General features: G+C 37.8%; 1 protein-coding gene across 5 annotated transcripts in view; it reads right to left on the bottom strand.

The window, feature by feature from the left end:
• Positions 1-8600: 8600 nt before the first annotated feature.
• Positions 8601-19110, bottom strand: part of LOC136877479 (protein nessun dorma) — a 206844-nt gene continuing 196334 nt past the window's right edge. For 2 of the 5 annotated variants that reach the window (XM_068228662.1, XM_067151561.2), the window contains exon 10: positions 12870-15923. In XM_068228662.1, coding sequence (XP_068084763.1) covers positions 15758-15923 — 166 coding nt within the window. In that variant the 3' untranslated portion in view covers positions 12870-15757. Of the gene's footprint in view, positions 9306-12869; positions 15924-19110 lie in introns of those variants that run through there. The other 3 variants (XM_067151559.2, XM_067151562.2, XM_067151558.2) reach the window with 3 other exon arrangements.

Here is a 19110-nt window from a genome sequence, read left to right as displayed (position 1 = left end):
GAGGATACAAGTGAACCCAAAATATTCGAATATAATCATTTGCCTGATGATCAAGCCAACCAACTTGGAAATCTTTGTGATAAATTTCGTGATGTGTTTACCGATAAGTTAGGGGTAACCAATGTTTTGGAATATAAAATTGAAATAACTGACAATATACCTGTTCATTCTCTGTATCGGTTGTCGCCTCCCAAGATTAAAGCCCTTAAGGCTATTATCGATCCAACGCTGCTGATGGTGTAATACGTCCCTCTAAATCTGCGTACTCTTCTCCCATATTTCTGGTCCCTAAACCACAGGGTGGATTTCGGCCTGTAATTGATTATCGGATGTTAAACAAGAAAGTTGTGCTTCCATCTGTCCCTCTTCCTGATTTACCCTCTTGTTTCTCTTGGTTTGCCGAAGCCAAAATTGTTACCACTTTCGATTTGAATCAGGCATATTATCAGATACCTCTTGCTTGGAAATCCAAACACCTCACTGCTTTTGCCACTGACTGAATCCTCTTTGAATTTGAATGAGTGCCGTTTGGCTTCGCCACGGGAGCTGCGGTCCTACCTCGGCTCCTAGATGTTGTTTTGTCGGACATTAAATTCAAATTTGTCTACAATTATTTGGACGATTTGGTTGGTTTCAGTGAAACTTTTGAAGGGCACCTTATTTATCTAATGAAGTCCTTGAAAGAATCCGTAAAGCAGGACTAACCCTTAAGGCTAGCAAAGTTACTTTTGCGCAGCCCCAGATGTCCTTCTTAGGATATATTGTGTCTGAAAAAGGTGTCTCTATTGACCAATCTCGTACAGCAGCTATTCAAAATTTTCCAACTTATAAAGATGTCAAGGCTGTAGCTAGGTTCGTTGGCATGGTTAATTTCTTCCGTGAATTCATCCCGTTTCGCTGAAAGAGCAGCCCCATTAAATGCCTTGAGGAGAAAAGATGCTAAATTTGAGTGGGGTGATTCTCAACTTGACGCTTTCTAGGATCTGAAATCTGCCTTATGTAACGCTCCTGTACTAGCGATGACAGTTGTTTCTAAACGTTTCATTCTCCAAACCGATGCCTCATCTACTGGTATATCTGGTGTGCTCCTTCCGGAATTTGAAGATAGACATCGTCCAATTTCTTATGCTTCCCGTAGTCTAAATCTTGCTGAACTAATTATTCCATCTATGAATTAGAAGCTTTAGCTGTCGTTTTATCTCTAGAATCATTCAGAATGTATCTCGAGCACCTCCCATTTGATCTTGAAATGGATAATCAGGCGCTGAGTTGGGTACTGGCCAAACCAAGAAGGATCGGTCATCTTTCGCGTTGGGCAGTACGCATCTCAGCTTTTCAATTTGAAGTTCGTCACATTTGTGGAACTCAAAATGTTATCGCTGACAGTCTCAGTAGGATGTTCTACCCTGGCAGTTCTGATCCTCACCTGCAGAAGTTTCGGCCTTTGTTAATGGAGTTTTGACCAATTCCTTTTTCCTTTTCAAAGATATTTCTATACATCAGGAAGACCCGGAATTGAAGGCTATGATTGGCAGGTTGAAGTCTGGTGAGAATGTCAAACCCTATGTCATCAAGAATGGTGTTCTGTGTTGTCCTACTCGTGGTCGCAGAGACCCCAAAATTGTTGTTCCAGCTAATTTGGTTCCTGCTCTTTTAAAATATTTCCATGAATCCCCTGTCGATGGGCACCTCAGTGTGTTCAAGACTATAGACGAAATCCGTACACATTTCATTTGAAAATCCATGGATGGTGAAATCCGTACCATGGTCAAATCTTGTAAAACCTGTAATATTAGTGAACATGCTCGTAATACCCGCCTAGGTCTGTTGACATCTGAGCAAGCTTCTCGCCCGATGGAAAGTCTGTTCACAGAATACATTGGTCCTGTTCCGCGATCACGGACGGGCCATCGTTTCATACTTGGGTGTTAATGCGCTCTCGCGTTTTACATGGCTGTTTCCTACTTGTATGGCTAATGCTAACACTAATATTTTTTGCTTGAAACAGATATTTGCTTCATTTGGACCCTGTCAATTTTTGGTAAGTGATAACGCCAGAGCTTTTACATCTGTGCAGTTCCGCAATTTCTGTTTTGATTTGTCAATTTCTCATGTAACTACTACTTATTACCAAAGGCCTAATTATGCTGAAGGAGTCAATCGAAATTTAAGATCTGCCTTTATTGCCTACCGTTCTTGGGATTCCTCACTTAATTGGTTATCATTTGCTTTCAATACCGCCGTTCATGAAAGTCTTAAGCAAACTCCTGCTTCATTGATGCTAGCGTTCACCCCCAATTCTCCCCTCTCTAATCTGTGGTCCATTAACGATGTTCTACCCGATGTCGCAAATCCAGAAACGATCCGTACTGCTTGGCACCGTGCGCATAAAAATTTGAAAGAATATTACACTAAGGTTCAACGTAGCTATAATCACAGGCGAAGACTGCACAATCTGTCTTTGGGTGATCAGGTTTATGTAAAGACTCATACTATGAGTAGTCTGCGAACTATGTCATTAGTAAATTAGCCCCAAGATTTCGAGGTCCCTGCACAATTTTGAAATTTTTAACCCATGTGTCATTGTTAGCCAGCTATCCTGGAAAGAAGAGGATCAGTCAAGTCATGATCCCCTAGTTATGACATGATACTTTACAAACCATTTAGTTGCTTAAGGAAACTTAGTTATAAACAAATTTTGGGGTAAATATCCAGCCAGATACATTGGCAAATTTGTTAGGTTATTTAAGATTTCAGCTGTAATAAGAATGGTCGTTTGAGACCGTGTTAGGTATAATTTACTATGTCCTTTAGGTTAAGATTTCCATTCATTGTCATAACTAGGGATCCCTTGTAAAATTTTCGGGTATTAAGGTAAACTCCAGTAAACTTTCCTTATTTTATTTGATCTCTTATGTCTGGTAAATTTTTAAACATGCTTGCCCTGAGGGGGGGGGGACGGCTTGGTGTTCTCAAAGATTTTTGGGGCGAGGTTACCCTCCTTGCAGGGATTTTTGACAGTTCCTGTTATGTAGTAATAGTTGTCAAGAAAAAAGAAACCCACCCTTAAGCCTATGTTTCTCTAAAGACTCTTCTGCTTAGCCCATCTATGGCTTTTCCTTGTATAACTTCCTTTTCTGTTGCAGATTGATCTCTGTTCCAGTGATCACAATAACCTGGTCCAGCCACGGAACCTGCCATGCCTGTTGGAAGAGGCGCTATGAATTCCTGATCAGTTTGTATCCAACCTGGGATTGCAGTGTCACAATGTTCCTGTTGGTGGCAGTTGCGCACCATGTCTTACTACTTGTTTACCTTGAGTTCACTACGAGTGAACTAAATGAAGCTTCATTTGAGACCCTGGTGGGACTGAAAAGGGAAACCATGTTGGCAGGCGGCCGATGTCAGCTATCCTATGGACAGCAATACTGTGGTCGGGCTTAAGAAATTCTGCTTCCAAGATACTTCTAGTAAGAGTTGCACCAAGATGTGGATGATAATGTGTTGGTATCAGTGTTTCACAGATTTTGGACCTCCAGTTAAAACCGCCATTTGATTTAGTGTTTTTAATTTAATAATCGAGCAGAGCTCGAGATTTGGCGGTGGTGGATGTCGCCGGCGGTGAGAAGTTCATTACGTGGACGGAATAATTTAATTCTTGTCATTATGCTAAAAATGTGTCATGAAATAGCCATTGAAAAAAACTAAGGAATACACTGACATTTTCAAAGAATTCAATTATATTTTTTTGGGGGGGGGTTTCTGTATTTATGTAAATATTTATTTATTTAAGTATTTATGTAATCATGGAAGACTACTGGCAAAAATGAGTGCAATTGGACTAGAAAAGAGAGTGAGTGAATGGGTGGCTATATTTCTAGAAAATAGAACTCAGAGAATTAGAGTAGGCGAAACTTTATCTGACCTTGTAATAATTAAGATAATTCCTCAAGGCAGTGTTATTGGACCTTTATGTTTCCTTGTATATATAACAATGATATGTGTAAGGAAGTGGAATCAGAGATAAGGCTGTTTGCAGATGATGTTATTCTGTATAGAGTAATAAATAAGTTACAAGATTGTGAGCAGCTGCAGGGTGACCTCGATAGTGTTGTCAGATGGACGGTGGGCAATTGTATGATGATAAACGGGGTTAAAAGTCAGGTTGTGAGTTCCACAAATAGGAAAAGTCCTCTCAAGTTTCAATTACTGCGTTGATGGGGGTGAAAGTTCCTTTTGGGGATCATTGTAAGTACCTAGGTGTTAATATAAGAAAAGACCTTCATTGGGGTAATCACATAAATATGATTGTTAATAAAGTGTACAGATCTCTGCACATGGTTATGAGGGTATTTAGGGGTTGTAGTAAGGATGTAAAGGAGAGGGCATGTAAGTCTCTGGTAAGATCCCAACTAGAGTATGGTTCCAGTGTGTGAGACCCTCACCAGGATTACTTGATTCAAGATCTGGAAAAAATCCAAATAAAAGCAGCTCGATTTGTTCTGGGTGATTTTCGACAAAAGAGTAGTGTTACAAAAATGTTGCAAAGTTTGGGCTGGGAAGATTTGGGGGAAAGGAGACGAGCTGCTCGATTAAGTGGTAAAGTTCCGAACTGTCAGTGGAGAGATGGCATGGGAGGACATCAGTAGACGAAAAAGTTTGAGTGGTGTCTTTTGTAAAGTAGGGAAGATCACAATATGAAGATAAAGTTGGAATTCAAGAGGACAAATTGGGGCAAATACTTGTTTATAGGAAGGGGAGTTAAATGTTAAATAATTTTATAATTTCTTTGCGATCATTTAAAAAAAGGCTAGGAAAACAACAGATAGGGAATCTGCCACCTGGGCAACTGCCCTAAATGCAGATCAGTAGTGACTGATGATGATTGAAATTTTAGGTAAAATCGCCATCACATTTGCGAAGAAGTTGATGAAACTTTTTTTTTTGTGAATTTAAAAATGTTGATTTATTTAATCATTATGAGTGTTGGAAGAAATTGTATTTTGGTATTGGAGATCTCCAGATGGTTAACCCATCTTTTGTATCACCCTGTATTTGCCACATGGAGGCTACTATCACAAAATCGCCGAGTTTTGCAATCGAAACCTCTAGAATATGTTTACCATATATGGTGCTGTAATCTTATTGGCCAAAATAACGGTCATTTTTATTGGTGAAAATTTCGGGTCGTATCGTAGGTAGCTTCCCTGATTGGCTGTTTGAGTGTTTCTCAACTTCCGGCCTTTGGCTCCTTGGTAGGAGCAGGGATCTGGTCTGCATGTATGGTTTTCATACATCCTCATGGTCGGACGCACCTAAAAGGTGGTCCGCTCAGCGGCTCCAGTCACCTCAGGGTAAGCATGTTTTCTTTTCTCGAATGTTAAATTAATATGTAAATTTATCTGTTTCGGAGTTTACCTTAGACCGTGGTTTTTGCCGTTTTGCTTTGTAATGCCTTAGCTTGTCAGCTAGGCACATCCTTTGTTTTGGAGGCAATTCCCTTTTATTAACCTTTTGTATAACGTAACATTTAATTTTCCAGCCGTGTTGCCTCCGTAAAGCATGGTCAATTTAGTGTAAGCCTGTTCAGCTATGCGTCCATTGCTGATGAGTATTAGGAGAGGACAGCAACTCTACATGCCTCCTCTTTCTTCTTTTCTTTCTCCTCTTTAACTCTTCTTTGATCCACTAGATACATTGTATAATCCTTATTTTCGCTCTGTCCAAATAGCAGTAAGTTTTGAAGTCATAGGAACCAGTTCAGTTTTATTGCCTAACAGTTTCAATGTACCTTTGATCATCAAAATAGCATTTAATGCTCATGCACAAGTGGAAGTCTTGTTCTCAGTTAAAGACCATCTCGAAACAGAAAAACTCTTTTCAATGTCTGCATTCCCATGTGATATAGACAATTGCAGCCTTGATAACTGTTGACAATTCCTGATATTGCATTTGGCCAGCTACATTAGTTTTCTTTAAAGTTTTATTACAATAAGTATCAATTCTTCCTTTAAAAGCCAGTCCCGCCTCCATCTTTTAAGTCGATAGGTAGTTCTCTTCCAATATAATAGGTCCATTATTGGACATTATAAATTTTCCAGCTTACTCATTCTTGGCTGGCAGCATTTCGCTCTAGTGTGCCAACCTGGGCTCATCAATTGGTAACTAGCACCAAATACAGTAGAGACAATACGCGACACTCTACGAGATATCGAGGGACAGCGATTAGAGCTCTCTCTAGCAGAGTGACATGAGAGTTACTGATTCTGTCATAAGACCACGTGTATTTGTTTTTGAAGTTTTTGGCGTTATTTATGCATTTGAATTAAGCTAACATAAGTAAATAGTAGTGTGTCATTCCTTTATATCTCCTCTCAATATGAGTGCAAAGATATGTGCTCTGTTTGGCTGCAATAACTATGAAGTGCAGAAGGATTCGCGGTCTTTTTTCCATTTCCCTCGTGACGAGAAAAAGTAAGTAAATATTGTGGTTGCATATACATTCTTCCAGTTACAAAGAGATTTTTATAGTACTTCCTAAACTTCTGACCTGCGCGACCCACATTTTAACTGGCTTAAAATATAATAAGCTTATTTTATTGTATAGTGCAGAAGTTAACCTTCAATACCGATGTGTTGTTGTAAGTGTGATCTGTGGGTTTGATTTAATTCAGGAAAATACATATGTATATGTGTGTGGCTGGTTGTGTTCCAAGTTACATAATTTGGAATCCCGTAATGCGTTGTCAAGCACTGAAGAAAATATTGGTGATTTAAGAAATGTACATAATTTGTTGAAACAATATTATGATGCAAATTTGCTTTACCCTAATGTACTGGCATTATGGCAAGTATTGCTTATAGGGAAAGTTTGAATGTTTTTGAGGCTAAATTTATAGATTTTCGTTCTGTTAGTAGGCTACAAGTTAAAAGGAAAATTGTCCAGCTCTTAAATGTAAATTCATTGAATCGTGTGTAAGGAATGTGCTGATATTTTTTGTTGACAAGCGTTTTAATATGATACAATGCTTTTAAATGAGAAAAAAAGACAAATCTAGCCGTGAACGTTCAGGCAGGAATCCTAAAGCTAAAGAAATAATGCATAAATGAAAGATCAAGCCCTTTCACAGCAGTCCATTTCACATCTTGATTATATGTCTAATTTCATTCTTTAAATAATAACCTGTTAAATAATTCTTCATTCATTTATCCAGAATTGCTTTAGCAACTTTGAAGTTAATATCTTAGTAACACTTTCTTTCTAGATGTAATTTATTTATCCATTTCCGTATATACATTTCCATTGATATTTGAATTTAGCGCTAATTTTCAGGTCATGCCACTTGCAACTTGTCTCCCATTTTAACAAGGCTAAATCCGGAAGTGTCGCGTATTGTCTCTATTGTATTTGCTAGCACACCTACCAAGACGTGTAGCTAGTGCATACTGTGGAGGCCACTGCGTAGGCTACTTGGAGCCACTGGCAGTGCCAATGCGTGCCAATGCACTATGTGGGACTTTGTCTCATTTACAAAAATTGATGCCTGCTAGGCCATCAGATGATATAGATATTGATTACCGTAGGGACCTAGAACTATTTGTCCTGAATGAGTGAATTCATAATTTCAATATAATTGGTCCATTATTGGACATTATAAAATTTCTAGCTAACTCATTCTTGGTTGCCAGCATTTTGCCCTAGTGTGCCTAGTGGCAACAGGAACTATATCTCGACAGATTTGTTGGATTTTCACTAGAGAGGAGTTTAAACATCTCAGAGCTTTTTAATCAAATCACAATCTTTCATAGCCTTTTCAATCAAATATTTTCATCCGACAACATAGTGCTCTTTAGTACTGTTCATGAAAACCAAGAATTCTTTCTCAGGACGATCTGAAAGTTCATTTTTGATTTCCTGTGAAACAATGTCTTTCAGGAGTACATATTTTTTTTAAACAAATAATTAATTTCCATCAAAGATACCAAGAGAAACAGGCTTACAAACATGTCTAGCCAGTTTTCCTAATAGTTCTTGTAGCTGAGGGTACAGTATATGAATTAAAGATTCAACTCGTTGGAATTTTTTGGTAAAGCTTGTAAGAAGTTCTACAGAAGACATAGTAAAGTACAATTGTGCTTTGTCTGTTGAACAACGTAAAAGGTTGGCCAGTTTTTTGTAGGAAGTAAACTGTAACACAGTCTGATTCTTTACTGATGGCAGGAATTTAAGAAAGTATTGGTTTACTCCATCCCACTGTTCAAGCAGTCTTTCAGCAGCAGGGCAAAATGTAAGCCACCTAGATAGAGAATGTTTCAAGAATTTCTTCTGAGGTAACTTGAATCCGTTCATATTCCTACAGCCTGGCTGGCCACCAATCAAAATAGTGGTAAACAGCAACAGCTAATTCAGATGCATCTTCACCAAAAGTCTGCAAGGCTTTCAGATATGCGTTGTGGACGATGTGAATGTGGCAGGTCCCGACATCACCTAACCCGCAAGATCTCATTTCAGTTAAATCTTCATTAAAAAGGCTGAACTCTCTTATTCACATTTGGCCCATCTCAGCCAATCGTTATAAGTTTGTTAAGAGTGAATTTTTCCATGATGAGTTTGTGCATCAGCTTTCTCAATGAAGAATGTCTGTAAATGTCTTGAAAGTACTTCAACTCTACTCTCTGACCAATATCTCACCAATATCTGAAAAGTTGATTTTTGTCTTCAACATTGGTTGTTTCATCAAAACAGACTGAATACAAGGTTCCCACATCATCTAAGATCATCTGCTGAATATATGGTCCTAGTGCATCAATTATTAAATATCACATTAAATTAAAGGTTTCCTTCATGCCACAGCAAGAAGATGCAGAAAAGTTGCAGCACATAGACTTCATAACCCAAATTAGTTCAGATACTGTCGCCGCATTCTTCAAACTATAGAGTTTAATAACAGGCATTGAAGAACTACGGTTGGACCCAGTATCTTCACTTTGGACTGTATCAGAAGAATCACTGGGATATGCTGTAACTAAAACCATCTGCTTACACCCGTGAACATTGGAGGCTATTTTTTTATGTGTAGGATAGTCTGAGTTTTGAAGAAGAGCATGATACCTCTTGTTTTGAAAATCAACTGTACACCTACAAAGTTTACAAAATACTTCCGATGCACTGTGTCTTGATGCCCATGCTGAAAACATATGTCCATTCTAGTCCTTTTTAAATAGCCTATCATTTCTAAAGTTACACTTTGCCATTATTTCCACTTCAGTTCACAGATCAGCAGTCAACAATTCCAATATGAATCCTGAAAGGAAAAGAAAAGTATTAGAAAATGACAAAACGTACATTACAGTAACTTTCCTGGAAAACGTAACTCAAAGTTAGTTTCTGCAGAACATCACAAATAACAATATGTGTGCGTTCATTACAAGGATGTTCTCATCATCAGAAACTTCTGAAATAAGTTAAGTACTGATCATACCTTTAATAAAGACATGACAAACCACATACCTTTGTTGTATTTGAAGAAAAACACCTTGCACAATTATTCTACTCGAACTTCATAATTTTTAAATTCTTCATCTGTTGAAGGCAAGAAAGCTAGAAGAGAGACTTATTCTGAAAAAGGAGACTGTGAGAGACTAACCCCAAAAAAAGGAGACCAAGAGCTAAAAAAGAGACTAACCCCTAGGCCTGAATATTGCAAACACATTCAGAAGAATATTGGTAAGGCACAAGAATTAAAACAAGAACTCATCATCATTAGTCATTTTGCTCATTGTTGACCGTCGAGACCTCATAACTCTTATTTCTGCATTGCAGCTTTTACGAGATGCTTTCATCAAGAGCAGTTTTCAGCTTTCTTTAACATGATCTGAAGAGGTAGGCCAGTGATCTTCGCCTGATCTAACCATCTACTTGCTGTTCTTCCCTGTGGTCTACTGCCTTCAACTTTGCCTTGCAAAAGGGTCTTTTCTATCCTTCTCTTCTGAAAATGCAGCCAAGGAATTGGAGGTAACACTCACTCACATGGGAAAAAAGACGTTTCTGGATGCTCAGTTCATTCAGAATGAAAACATTTGTTGTTCTTTCTGTCCAGGATACTCGCAGCATTCTCCACCAATAGTACATCTCACAGGCATCAATTCTACTTTTGTTTCTAGCATTTATGGTTCAGGTCATACAGCTGTACAAAAAGAATGAACACTAGTGATTCCACCAAGTGCATCTTTGTAGCTTTTGATATTGCCTGGTTCTGCCAGATCTTAACGAGTTTAACCATTGCAGCGCGACTTGGAACAATACGTCTTTTGAGCTCTATTTCACAGCTTCCCATGTCCTTAATGACTGACCCAGGTATACAGATTCCTTTACTATGTCCTGGTCCGAGAACTATGGGTTGTTAAATGCAAAGACGAAACTCTCCCTTGATGAACTGGCTAGCCCGACTATTCACATGCTGATGAGGTTGGCACGTGGAGGAATGATTACTTCAATAAGCGAAGACATTTCCCGTTCAGTAATGATAAGGGCCTTATCTCCTAAAGTCTACCACTTCTGAAAGACCGAGCGAGTGGCAGTGTGGGCTAGGTCACGTATCTGTCAGCTTATGTTTGGGAGATAGTAGGTTCTAACACCACTGTAGGCAGCCCTGAAGAGCATTTTCCATGATTTCCCATTTTCAAACCCATTCCCCATTTTCTGTAATCCTCTTTATGTTAAAGTTGGTGTTCTGTTTCTGATCTATTTCAATGTACGAGTTTGAGTATATTCATTAGTTTACCTTTATTTAAAGTTTAGGTTTGTTAAGACTTTTTCTATAGTGGTGAATATGAATTAAATTTCCCATGTATGAACTCGTGGCCGAATATCTGTTGTGTTTTTCGGCATTGGTGTGTTCCATGTATCTTATCAAAAAGTTTTTCCCCGTTTGTCCTATATACAAGGTTTTACAATCTGCACATTTAAGCCTATAAATTCCAGAATCTAGATATCTATTTTTTTACTGACAGGTATTTTGTATGGCAGGTAGATGCCTGTAAAGCTGAAGGCAAAATATATAGTACTGTCATCAGCCCTGCTCTTATTTATGGAACTGAATGCTGGGCAAGGCAGAAGCAGCATGATCAGCAAATGCTTATCATGGAGATGTAGATGCAACAATGGTCAGTGGTTGTAACTATGTGATCGACTGCACAATGAGGACGTGCGAGGATCATTTAATACTGCCCCTATCAATGAAAAACTGGAGAAAGTAGCAGTTACACTGGTATGGGCACGTACAATGTCAAGATAAAGATCATCCTGTACAGAGAGCTATTGACATCGAGGAACCAAGGAGAAGATGAGGAAGTCCTAAAGCAATGTGGTGCTGAACAACCGAAAAGGCTTTGAAGAGAAACTTCATCCCTGTGGCGCAGGCATCAAACAGAAGAGAATACTCTCTGACGATCAGAAGAGTTGACCTTGAGCAATACTCGGGAGTATCCATTACAGGCCATTTGTTATCAATTTTTGTAAGAGAGACCAAGTCTCTCGTAGGGCATCGGCACTGCCTGAGGCTCCAAGTAGCCTGTGCAGTGGCCTCTACTGCATGCACTAGCTATGCATCTTGGCAGGCGCACTAGTTACCAACTGATTAGCACAAATTGGTACACTGGGGCAAAATTCTAGCAATCAAGAATGAGTTAGCTGGAAAATTGATCATTTCCAATAACGGACCAATTATATTGGAATTGGCCTTGAGTAGCGACGCTTATTGTGGCTTGCTTGCTCTGCTTCTTTTAGACTTTCAGTTTAATTTCCTTTACATTGCTCAAGAATTTTCAGGTCGCCTTCATCATCATGTTTTTATATTTTCAGTATTTGAAGTGTTTCCATACATAGCTTTGTATTAAGTTACTAGACCTCTTGTAATGCAAGTAAACCATTTATTATCAACATTGAATCTTACTGTAGGTTTTCTTTGTTTGCTTTCTCTAGTAGAGATGGAATTAGCTGATGTTTCAAAAGAAGGTGACTGGGCTCGTGCCCTTTTTCAATTATATTCCTTAACCTGCTTTTTGGCTTGCATTAAGGTAATTATTTTTCTCTTGATATTAGCTGTGAGTGCCTTTAAAACCCTAATGGCTCCGATGTATTGTGCTTACAGAATTTCAATATCCTATTTAGATTCTTTTCTGTATTTTAGCACTCTAACATGAGGTAATTTATTTGTTGGTAGTTCAGCCCATCGGCATCATCTTATTTTTAGTCTTCTGAAGCGTGCAGGTTTTAAATACACATTCACGTTACGAGTACTTACACAAACTTCTATATTTTACACATTTCTTTAATGTAACAATTATTTATGAGCAGCATAATAATGTAAAATATGAACTTATTTAAATCCATTTAATTTTGTAAGCCTGCCCTATTTTTTTTCTCTTTAATTAATGTTGTTTTGTTGGAAGTCAGTAGTTCATTATATCCAAAGGTCTTGAGCTTCAAAATGATCCAAAGCTTGTCTTCTACACCTTATTATTTTTAATAATAATAATAATAATAATAATAATAATAATAATAATAATAATAATAATAATAATAATAATAATAATAATAACAGTAATAACAATAATAATATATAATAAATTAGCTCTTTTTAAATTTGGAAAAATATAATCTCTATTCCAATTTTAATAAACCCTGACACACAGGGTACAATATTAATCTACTTTCATAAAAATTCATTTTCAAAATTTTTCAACTTTCTCTCATGATACTAATCAACTATAAAGAAATTAATTTATTGTTTAAATAAATTATCTTTTTTTTGACATTACTTTTTCCTTACAGTTACAAACAGAAAAATATAATTATGTATACAGTAAAAATAATATAAATATAAATAATGTATTTCACAGATAGATAATACGTAAGGTTTTAATGTGTACTTCTTAAATACTTCGTAATAATAAATGACTACATATACAACATCATTCTGAGACATTTCATTCAAAGAACCTCCTAAACAGAGAGGTAGGAAGAGTAAACTCTACTAATTTTACTTGTACTTTCCTTGGTCATAAAAAAAAGGCACTGGGCATTATGTACATTCTGCAATTGAATACTACAGATATGTCAAGAGGTAAGTGCAACTATTTGAGCAGATTGGCAAACTATGTTGACCTCATTTCATTATAGAAATCCATCTGGCAGACTAAAATCTGAGTGGCTCCTGAAATAACATACCTCTATACAATGTTTACAATTCCTGGAGTTCTGTTACAAACATGGAAGATGCAGTAGAAGGTGTCAGAATGGACAGATCAAGTGCAGCTTCATCTACTTGACAGTGGTAAACTCCAGACACACACAAACAGAAATACTACATGGAGTATAATTTAAGATTTCGCACTTCTGCTCAGAGGCCGTGGGAATCACCAAGTGAGAGCCATATGGTTTGTGTCAAGCTTGGTGTGATAAGCAGTCTTGACAGCTGACACAGCAGCTTGCTAGCAATTTTTTTTTGCTAGTGGCTTTATGTCGCACCGACACAGATAAGTCTCGGGAAAGGCCTAGGAGTGGGAAGGAAGCGGCCGTGGCCTTAATTAAGGTACAGCTGCAGCATTTGCCTGGTGTGAAAATGGGAAACCACGGAAAACCATCTTCAGGGCTGCTGACAGTGGGATTCGAACCCACTATCTCCCGGATGCAAGCTCACAGCCACGCGCCCCTAAGTGCACAGCCAACTCGCCCAGTTGCTAGTAATTACTGGACCTTTGAAGTGTGTTGTTAGGTTATTATAATGTTATTGGCTTTACATTCCACTAACTACTTTTTCGGTTTTCGGAGACACAGAGGTGTAGGAATTTAGTCCCGCAGGAGTTCTTTTACGAAAATCTACTGAAATGAGGCTGACCTATTTGAGCACCTTCAAATACCACTGGACTGAATGAGGATCGAACCTGCCAAGTTGGGGTCAGAAGGCCAACGCCTCAACCTCTGAGCCATTCAGCCCGGCTGTGAGGTTATTATCACGATGGTTAAGAACATTACAGCGCAGAGAATATTTCTGGTTGAGTGTTATTTGCACACGAAGAAGAAACCAGTTATAAGGTGCCTCCACAAATTCTGTAGACAGTTTCCCAGTCCTACAGTACCATCAAAATGAAATGACTCGTTCACAAGTGGCGTCATACTGGTTCTGTAACTATTAAGAAAAAGCAGCGGAGATTAGCTCTCTCACAGGAGAGGTTAGAAGACAAGTCATTTCATATAAATCGCTTCGGAGAGTACCTCAGAAAATTGATATTTCACATTAATCAGCACGTAATGCTACAAAATTATTACATATACCATCTTACGGACTCATTCTGTCCATAATATACAGTTTACAGATTTCATTGCAAGAGTAATGTTTTGCAACTGGCTAATGAATAGTGTGTTCACGATGGTATCATGAATCTGAACTTTCTTTTTATGAGTGACGAAGCATAGTTTCATTTCAGTGGATATGTAAATTCACAAAACAATAGGATCTGGGATACAGACTGAGACCTTTGTACGATGTGAAGGTGGGTGTATGGTGCACTATTGGTGCCCAATGAATTGTCGGCCCGATATTTTTTCAGGACATATTTACTTCCGACCATTATATTCACAACATTCTAACACTATTTTTTGCTGAAATGACAGAAGAAGAAACAAAGGTACGGCTATTTCCAGTAGGGTGGTGCGACAGCCCATACGGCGTGTACCTCTACGTGACTGTTGCAAGTAGTGTCCAATGATTATCAGATTATGAGTTAAAGCTTATGGCCACCTCATTCGCCTGATTTAAGCACCTGCGACTTTTATCTATGGGGAAATTTCAAACAAAATGTTTACAGGAATAATCCTTGAACTGCGGAAGAATTAATAATTGAAATTAGGAACACTGTGAGTTCCATCAATGTCCATAAATTGCAAAGTGTGTTTCGAAATCTCATTACGAGATGTAATAATTTCAAATATCCTATAACTACTGGTGTATACTGCCCCTTACTACTATTTACTATCCAGATTGTGGGGAACAGACTAAAAGTTCAGTCGATTATCTACATTCATTTACACAAAAATGCTATTAGATACGATCGGCATTCAGCATTCGGAAAGCATGTATATGACAATTCATACCACTTCACACACATCAACACAGATCTGCTCCTACTCCCTCCAATGAACAAAGGGTTACCCTTCTACTTTACTCCTTAACCCCGACAGACAAATTCGCAAATCACTGTAGAAGCAAGTGATCTGGACTTTCTCAAATTTACTGAAGTGCCAATAAAAGACTTCTATATTCATAATTAATCTCACTCATTCATAACATCACCAATTAACTATCACTGACACATTTATGCAATATAAATATATTGTACATAGTACATAATACATATGTGTGGTTAAAAGTGATTTGATAGAATATAAGGATGTTCTTGTAAAACTAAACATGTCATTCAATTACAATAGTTCCTTTTTTACAGGTATGTTAATGTTATTGTGTTACATGTTATGCTTTGATAGCCTAAAAGCCTATAAATTATATTAACTGAGACAACACTGAAAAAAGAATGGTTTCCTTCTTTAAAAAAAAAAAAAAAAGAATCCTTTCTCAAAAAAATACATATAGCATGACAATCTGCTCTTATTAAGAGGTAAACATGTATGTAAGCATTAATGCAACGACACAGCAGTTTCATAAAGTTACCTATTTCAGTATGTTGCTTTAAACACTCATGATAAAACTATTGTAGCACTAGAAGTATTCCCTGAATCACTGCTGGTAGAGTCACTGGACTCTAGAAGGTCATATGACAGGTAGCTGTCTTCAAGTACAAGCAAAACATCAGCCTTCATATTACCTTGAACTGTGCAATTGGTAATATTGAATTTGTTGAACCTAGAAAAAAAAAGAAAAGAAAAAGAAAATTTATCATAAAAAAGTAAATGACTGGCGATTTCTACCAGGAATTGCTAACTACTGCTGAGATATAACAACACTGCTATCCTTTGCAAGGTACTTTTTGGAGGTTTGAGAGCTCAAATGACCTTAGTTGGGGGCAGGGCGTAGAGTTAACTCCCATACCTTGTAAAACAATACATACATACTTATACCTTGAAATTGCCTCAGATAAATATGATTAGCCTGGAGATGTACTGGAGCAGAAAAATGTTAACAAGAAGGAAAACAGATATTACTTGAGCCACGTGGAGTGTGAAGACCTTACAGAGATCTGGTAAGTTGAAAGAAATGAATAAGTATAGAGTGAAAATTCCAGCACTGCAAGGAATGTGACGGAAATAGTGAACGAGAAACAAGTAATAATGGGACTGGATTTCTTCTACAAACATCTGTGAAGCCGAACATAATTAACTTCACTCCTCAATTATAGAATATGTTGAGATTTAGACAGAATTTTTTAACATTAAAATGTTTTGTGTGTGTGCTCGCACAGAGGAGGGAAAGGAAGAATAGAAAGGTTAATGTTACTTAAATCTGGACGAAAATAACAACATCCAAAAACATGATATAAAAGTGATTCTTGGGGATCTGAATGTAAAAATAGGAAGAGAAGACATGTAACTATAATGGAAAAAAGAAAGCTTGCATGAAGTAAGTAATGACAATGGCTTAACACTGATTTTGTTTTTGGGAAGGAGACAGTAGGAAAAAGTACTTGGCATCCATGAAAAGACAATAGGGGGACTATTCATTCTGGTGAAAGAAGAATTTGTAAGCTACAAAAAGTTAAAGATGACAAACATGAAATTCTAGGTGTAAGGCTCATCTCTAAAGATAATAGGCAACTTGATATCTTTGGAGTGTACAGACCGCAAAAGGGTAGTGCTGATTCAGAATTATTTGATAAGATGTCCGGCTCCATGGCTAAATGGTTAGCGTGCTGGCCTTTGGTCACAGGGGTCCCGGGTTCGATTCTCGGCAGGGTTGCGAATTTTAACCATAATTGGTTAATTTCGCTGGCATGGAGGCTGGGTGCATGTGTCGTCTTCATAATAATTTCATCCTCATAACAACGCACAGGTCGTCTACGGACGAAAAATTAGAAGACCTGCATCTGGCGAGCCGAACTTGTTCTCGAACATTCCCGGCACTAAAAGTCATACGCCATTTCATTTGATAAGATAATCAGCTATGTGGGAAATGATATGGAAAGGAATGTGATTGTAGCGGGTGATCTCAATTTACCAAATGTAAATTGGGAAGGTAATGCGAACAACAATCATTTCATCCACATCACAATGCGCAGGTCGCGTATGGGCGTCAAATAAAAGACCTGCATCTGGCAATCCGAACTTGTCCTCGGACACTCCCGTCACTAAAAGCCATACACCAGTCCTGTCCAACGCGGCGCCCGAGGCGCCCCTTTATGGCACCCTTCGCAATTAATTTCCAAATTAAATTTTACTTATTTGAAAAATATACTTTTGCATTTCAATAAATATTCTTACTTTTCTCTTAAAAATACCGTCCTCAAAGTCAGGAAATTTGTTGTATCCGTACCTCCAAATACACAAAGAGCTTTGAGTAAGCCATAAATGTGATCTAGGCCTAACTGACTCGTGTCCGCAATTAGTGAAGAGATAGAAGAAAGGTTCAGAAAGAGAGCTATTATTCGACATGTAAGTAGTTGCGACAAAGGGAAATCCTCCACAAATCTCTCACTGTGGGGGGAAGGTTAGCGCCAGGTATAAGGCCCTCTCTACTCACGGAGCCAAACATAGCCGCATATTTATTCTACCGAACAGAACCGCTTCCTTATGATTCACTCGATTGCAATGCCATAAACTACCTACCATGACAGAGTTTCACCAGGACGACAATGGACCACCCAATTTGCCCACAAAGTAACTTTAATCCCAACAAAGCTGTGCTGTAAACAATGAACAAATGATTTATGAAACTCTTGCAGTTGGAATGTTCCCAGTTCCCAGCCTTCAGGCGAACATTCAGTATTACTTGTGAGCTTATGCAGGGCTTATGGAATACGTTTTGAGTGCCTTGTGTTGCCATAAGTTGTACATTCAACATGTTTCGTGTGCTTTCTTTCGTTACTATCTAAACTTTAAATAATTCAGTTTATAATCAGTTTTATTTCATTAAACATAACTCTTCTTAACATGGCTAAAAGGCAAAGAAATTATAACTTTAACAGTGAATGGGAGGACCAGTATTGCTTTATTGAAAACAAAGGAAAGTCTGTGTGTTTATTGTGTAATGCTAGCGGGTCTGTTCCTAAAAGAAGTAATGTACAGCGACATTTTTTGACTAATCACAAAAAAATTGACAGTGAATTTCCTGTTAATTCTGAACTAAGAAAACACAAAATGAAAGACCTAAAATTTAAATTAGCATTGCAACAATGTGCGTTTAAGAAGCCAGTTCAGCAAACGCGTAACGTGACAATAGCTTTTTATAAAGTTTGTTACGTCCTAGCTAAAAGGAAAAAAGCTTTCAATGATGGGGAAGTAGTGAAAGAAGCTATGCTAAATGCACTGAATCTCTGTTTGAATCTAACAAAGAAAAATCTGAATTGATATCTTCAATCAAAGGACTTCAGTTGTTTCACCAAACTGTTGCTAGGCAGGTTGAACAGATTTCTAACAATATGGAATCTCAATTACATCAGGATTTGAAATCGTGTGAACATTTTTCACTCCAGTTTGATGAAAGTGCTGATATGTCTGACACTGCTGAGTTGTGTGTATTTGTTAGAATGGTTTTTAATGATTTTACAGTAAAGGAAGAATTTGTCAAGCTATTGCCACTTCATGGACGTACTTGGGGAGAAGACATATTTAATGCTTTTGTTAAATTCACCAAAGAGAATAACTTACCACTGTCAAAGCTTGGCACTATAACAACAGATGGGGCACCGTCTATGACTGGTAGAAATAATGGATTTCTTTCTCTTTGCGCTAAGGATGAATAATTTCCAAAATTTCTTTCTTATAATTGTATTATTCACCAAGAAGAAGCTTTATGCGCAAAGGTTTTAAAGTTCGATCATGTCATGAAAATTGTAACTCATGTAGCGAATTATATAAGATCGCAATCTACTCGTCAT

Source organism: Anabrus simplex, chromosome 7, assembly GCF_040414725.1.
Source record: "Anabrus simplex isolate iqAnaSimp1 chromosome 7, ASM4041472v1, whole genome shotgun sequence".
Lineage (NCBI taxonomy): Eukaryota > Metazoa > Arthropoda > Insecta > Orthoptera > Tettigoniidae > Anabrus > Anabrus simplex.
The sequence above is the reverse complement of the archived record's forward strand: the minus strand, read 5'-3'. Positions and strand labels throughout refer to the sequence as shown.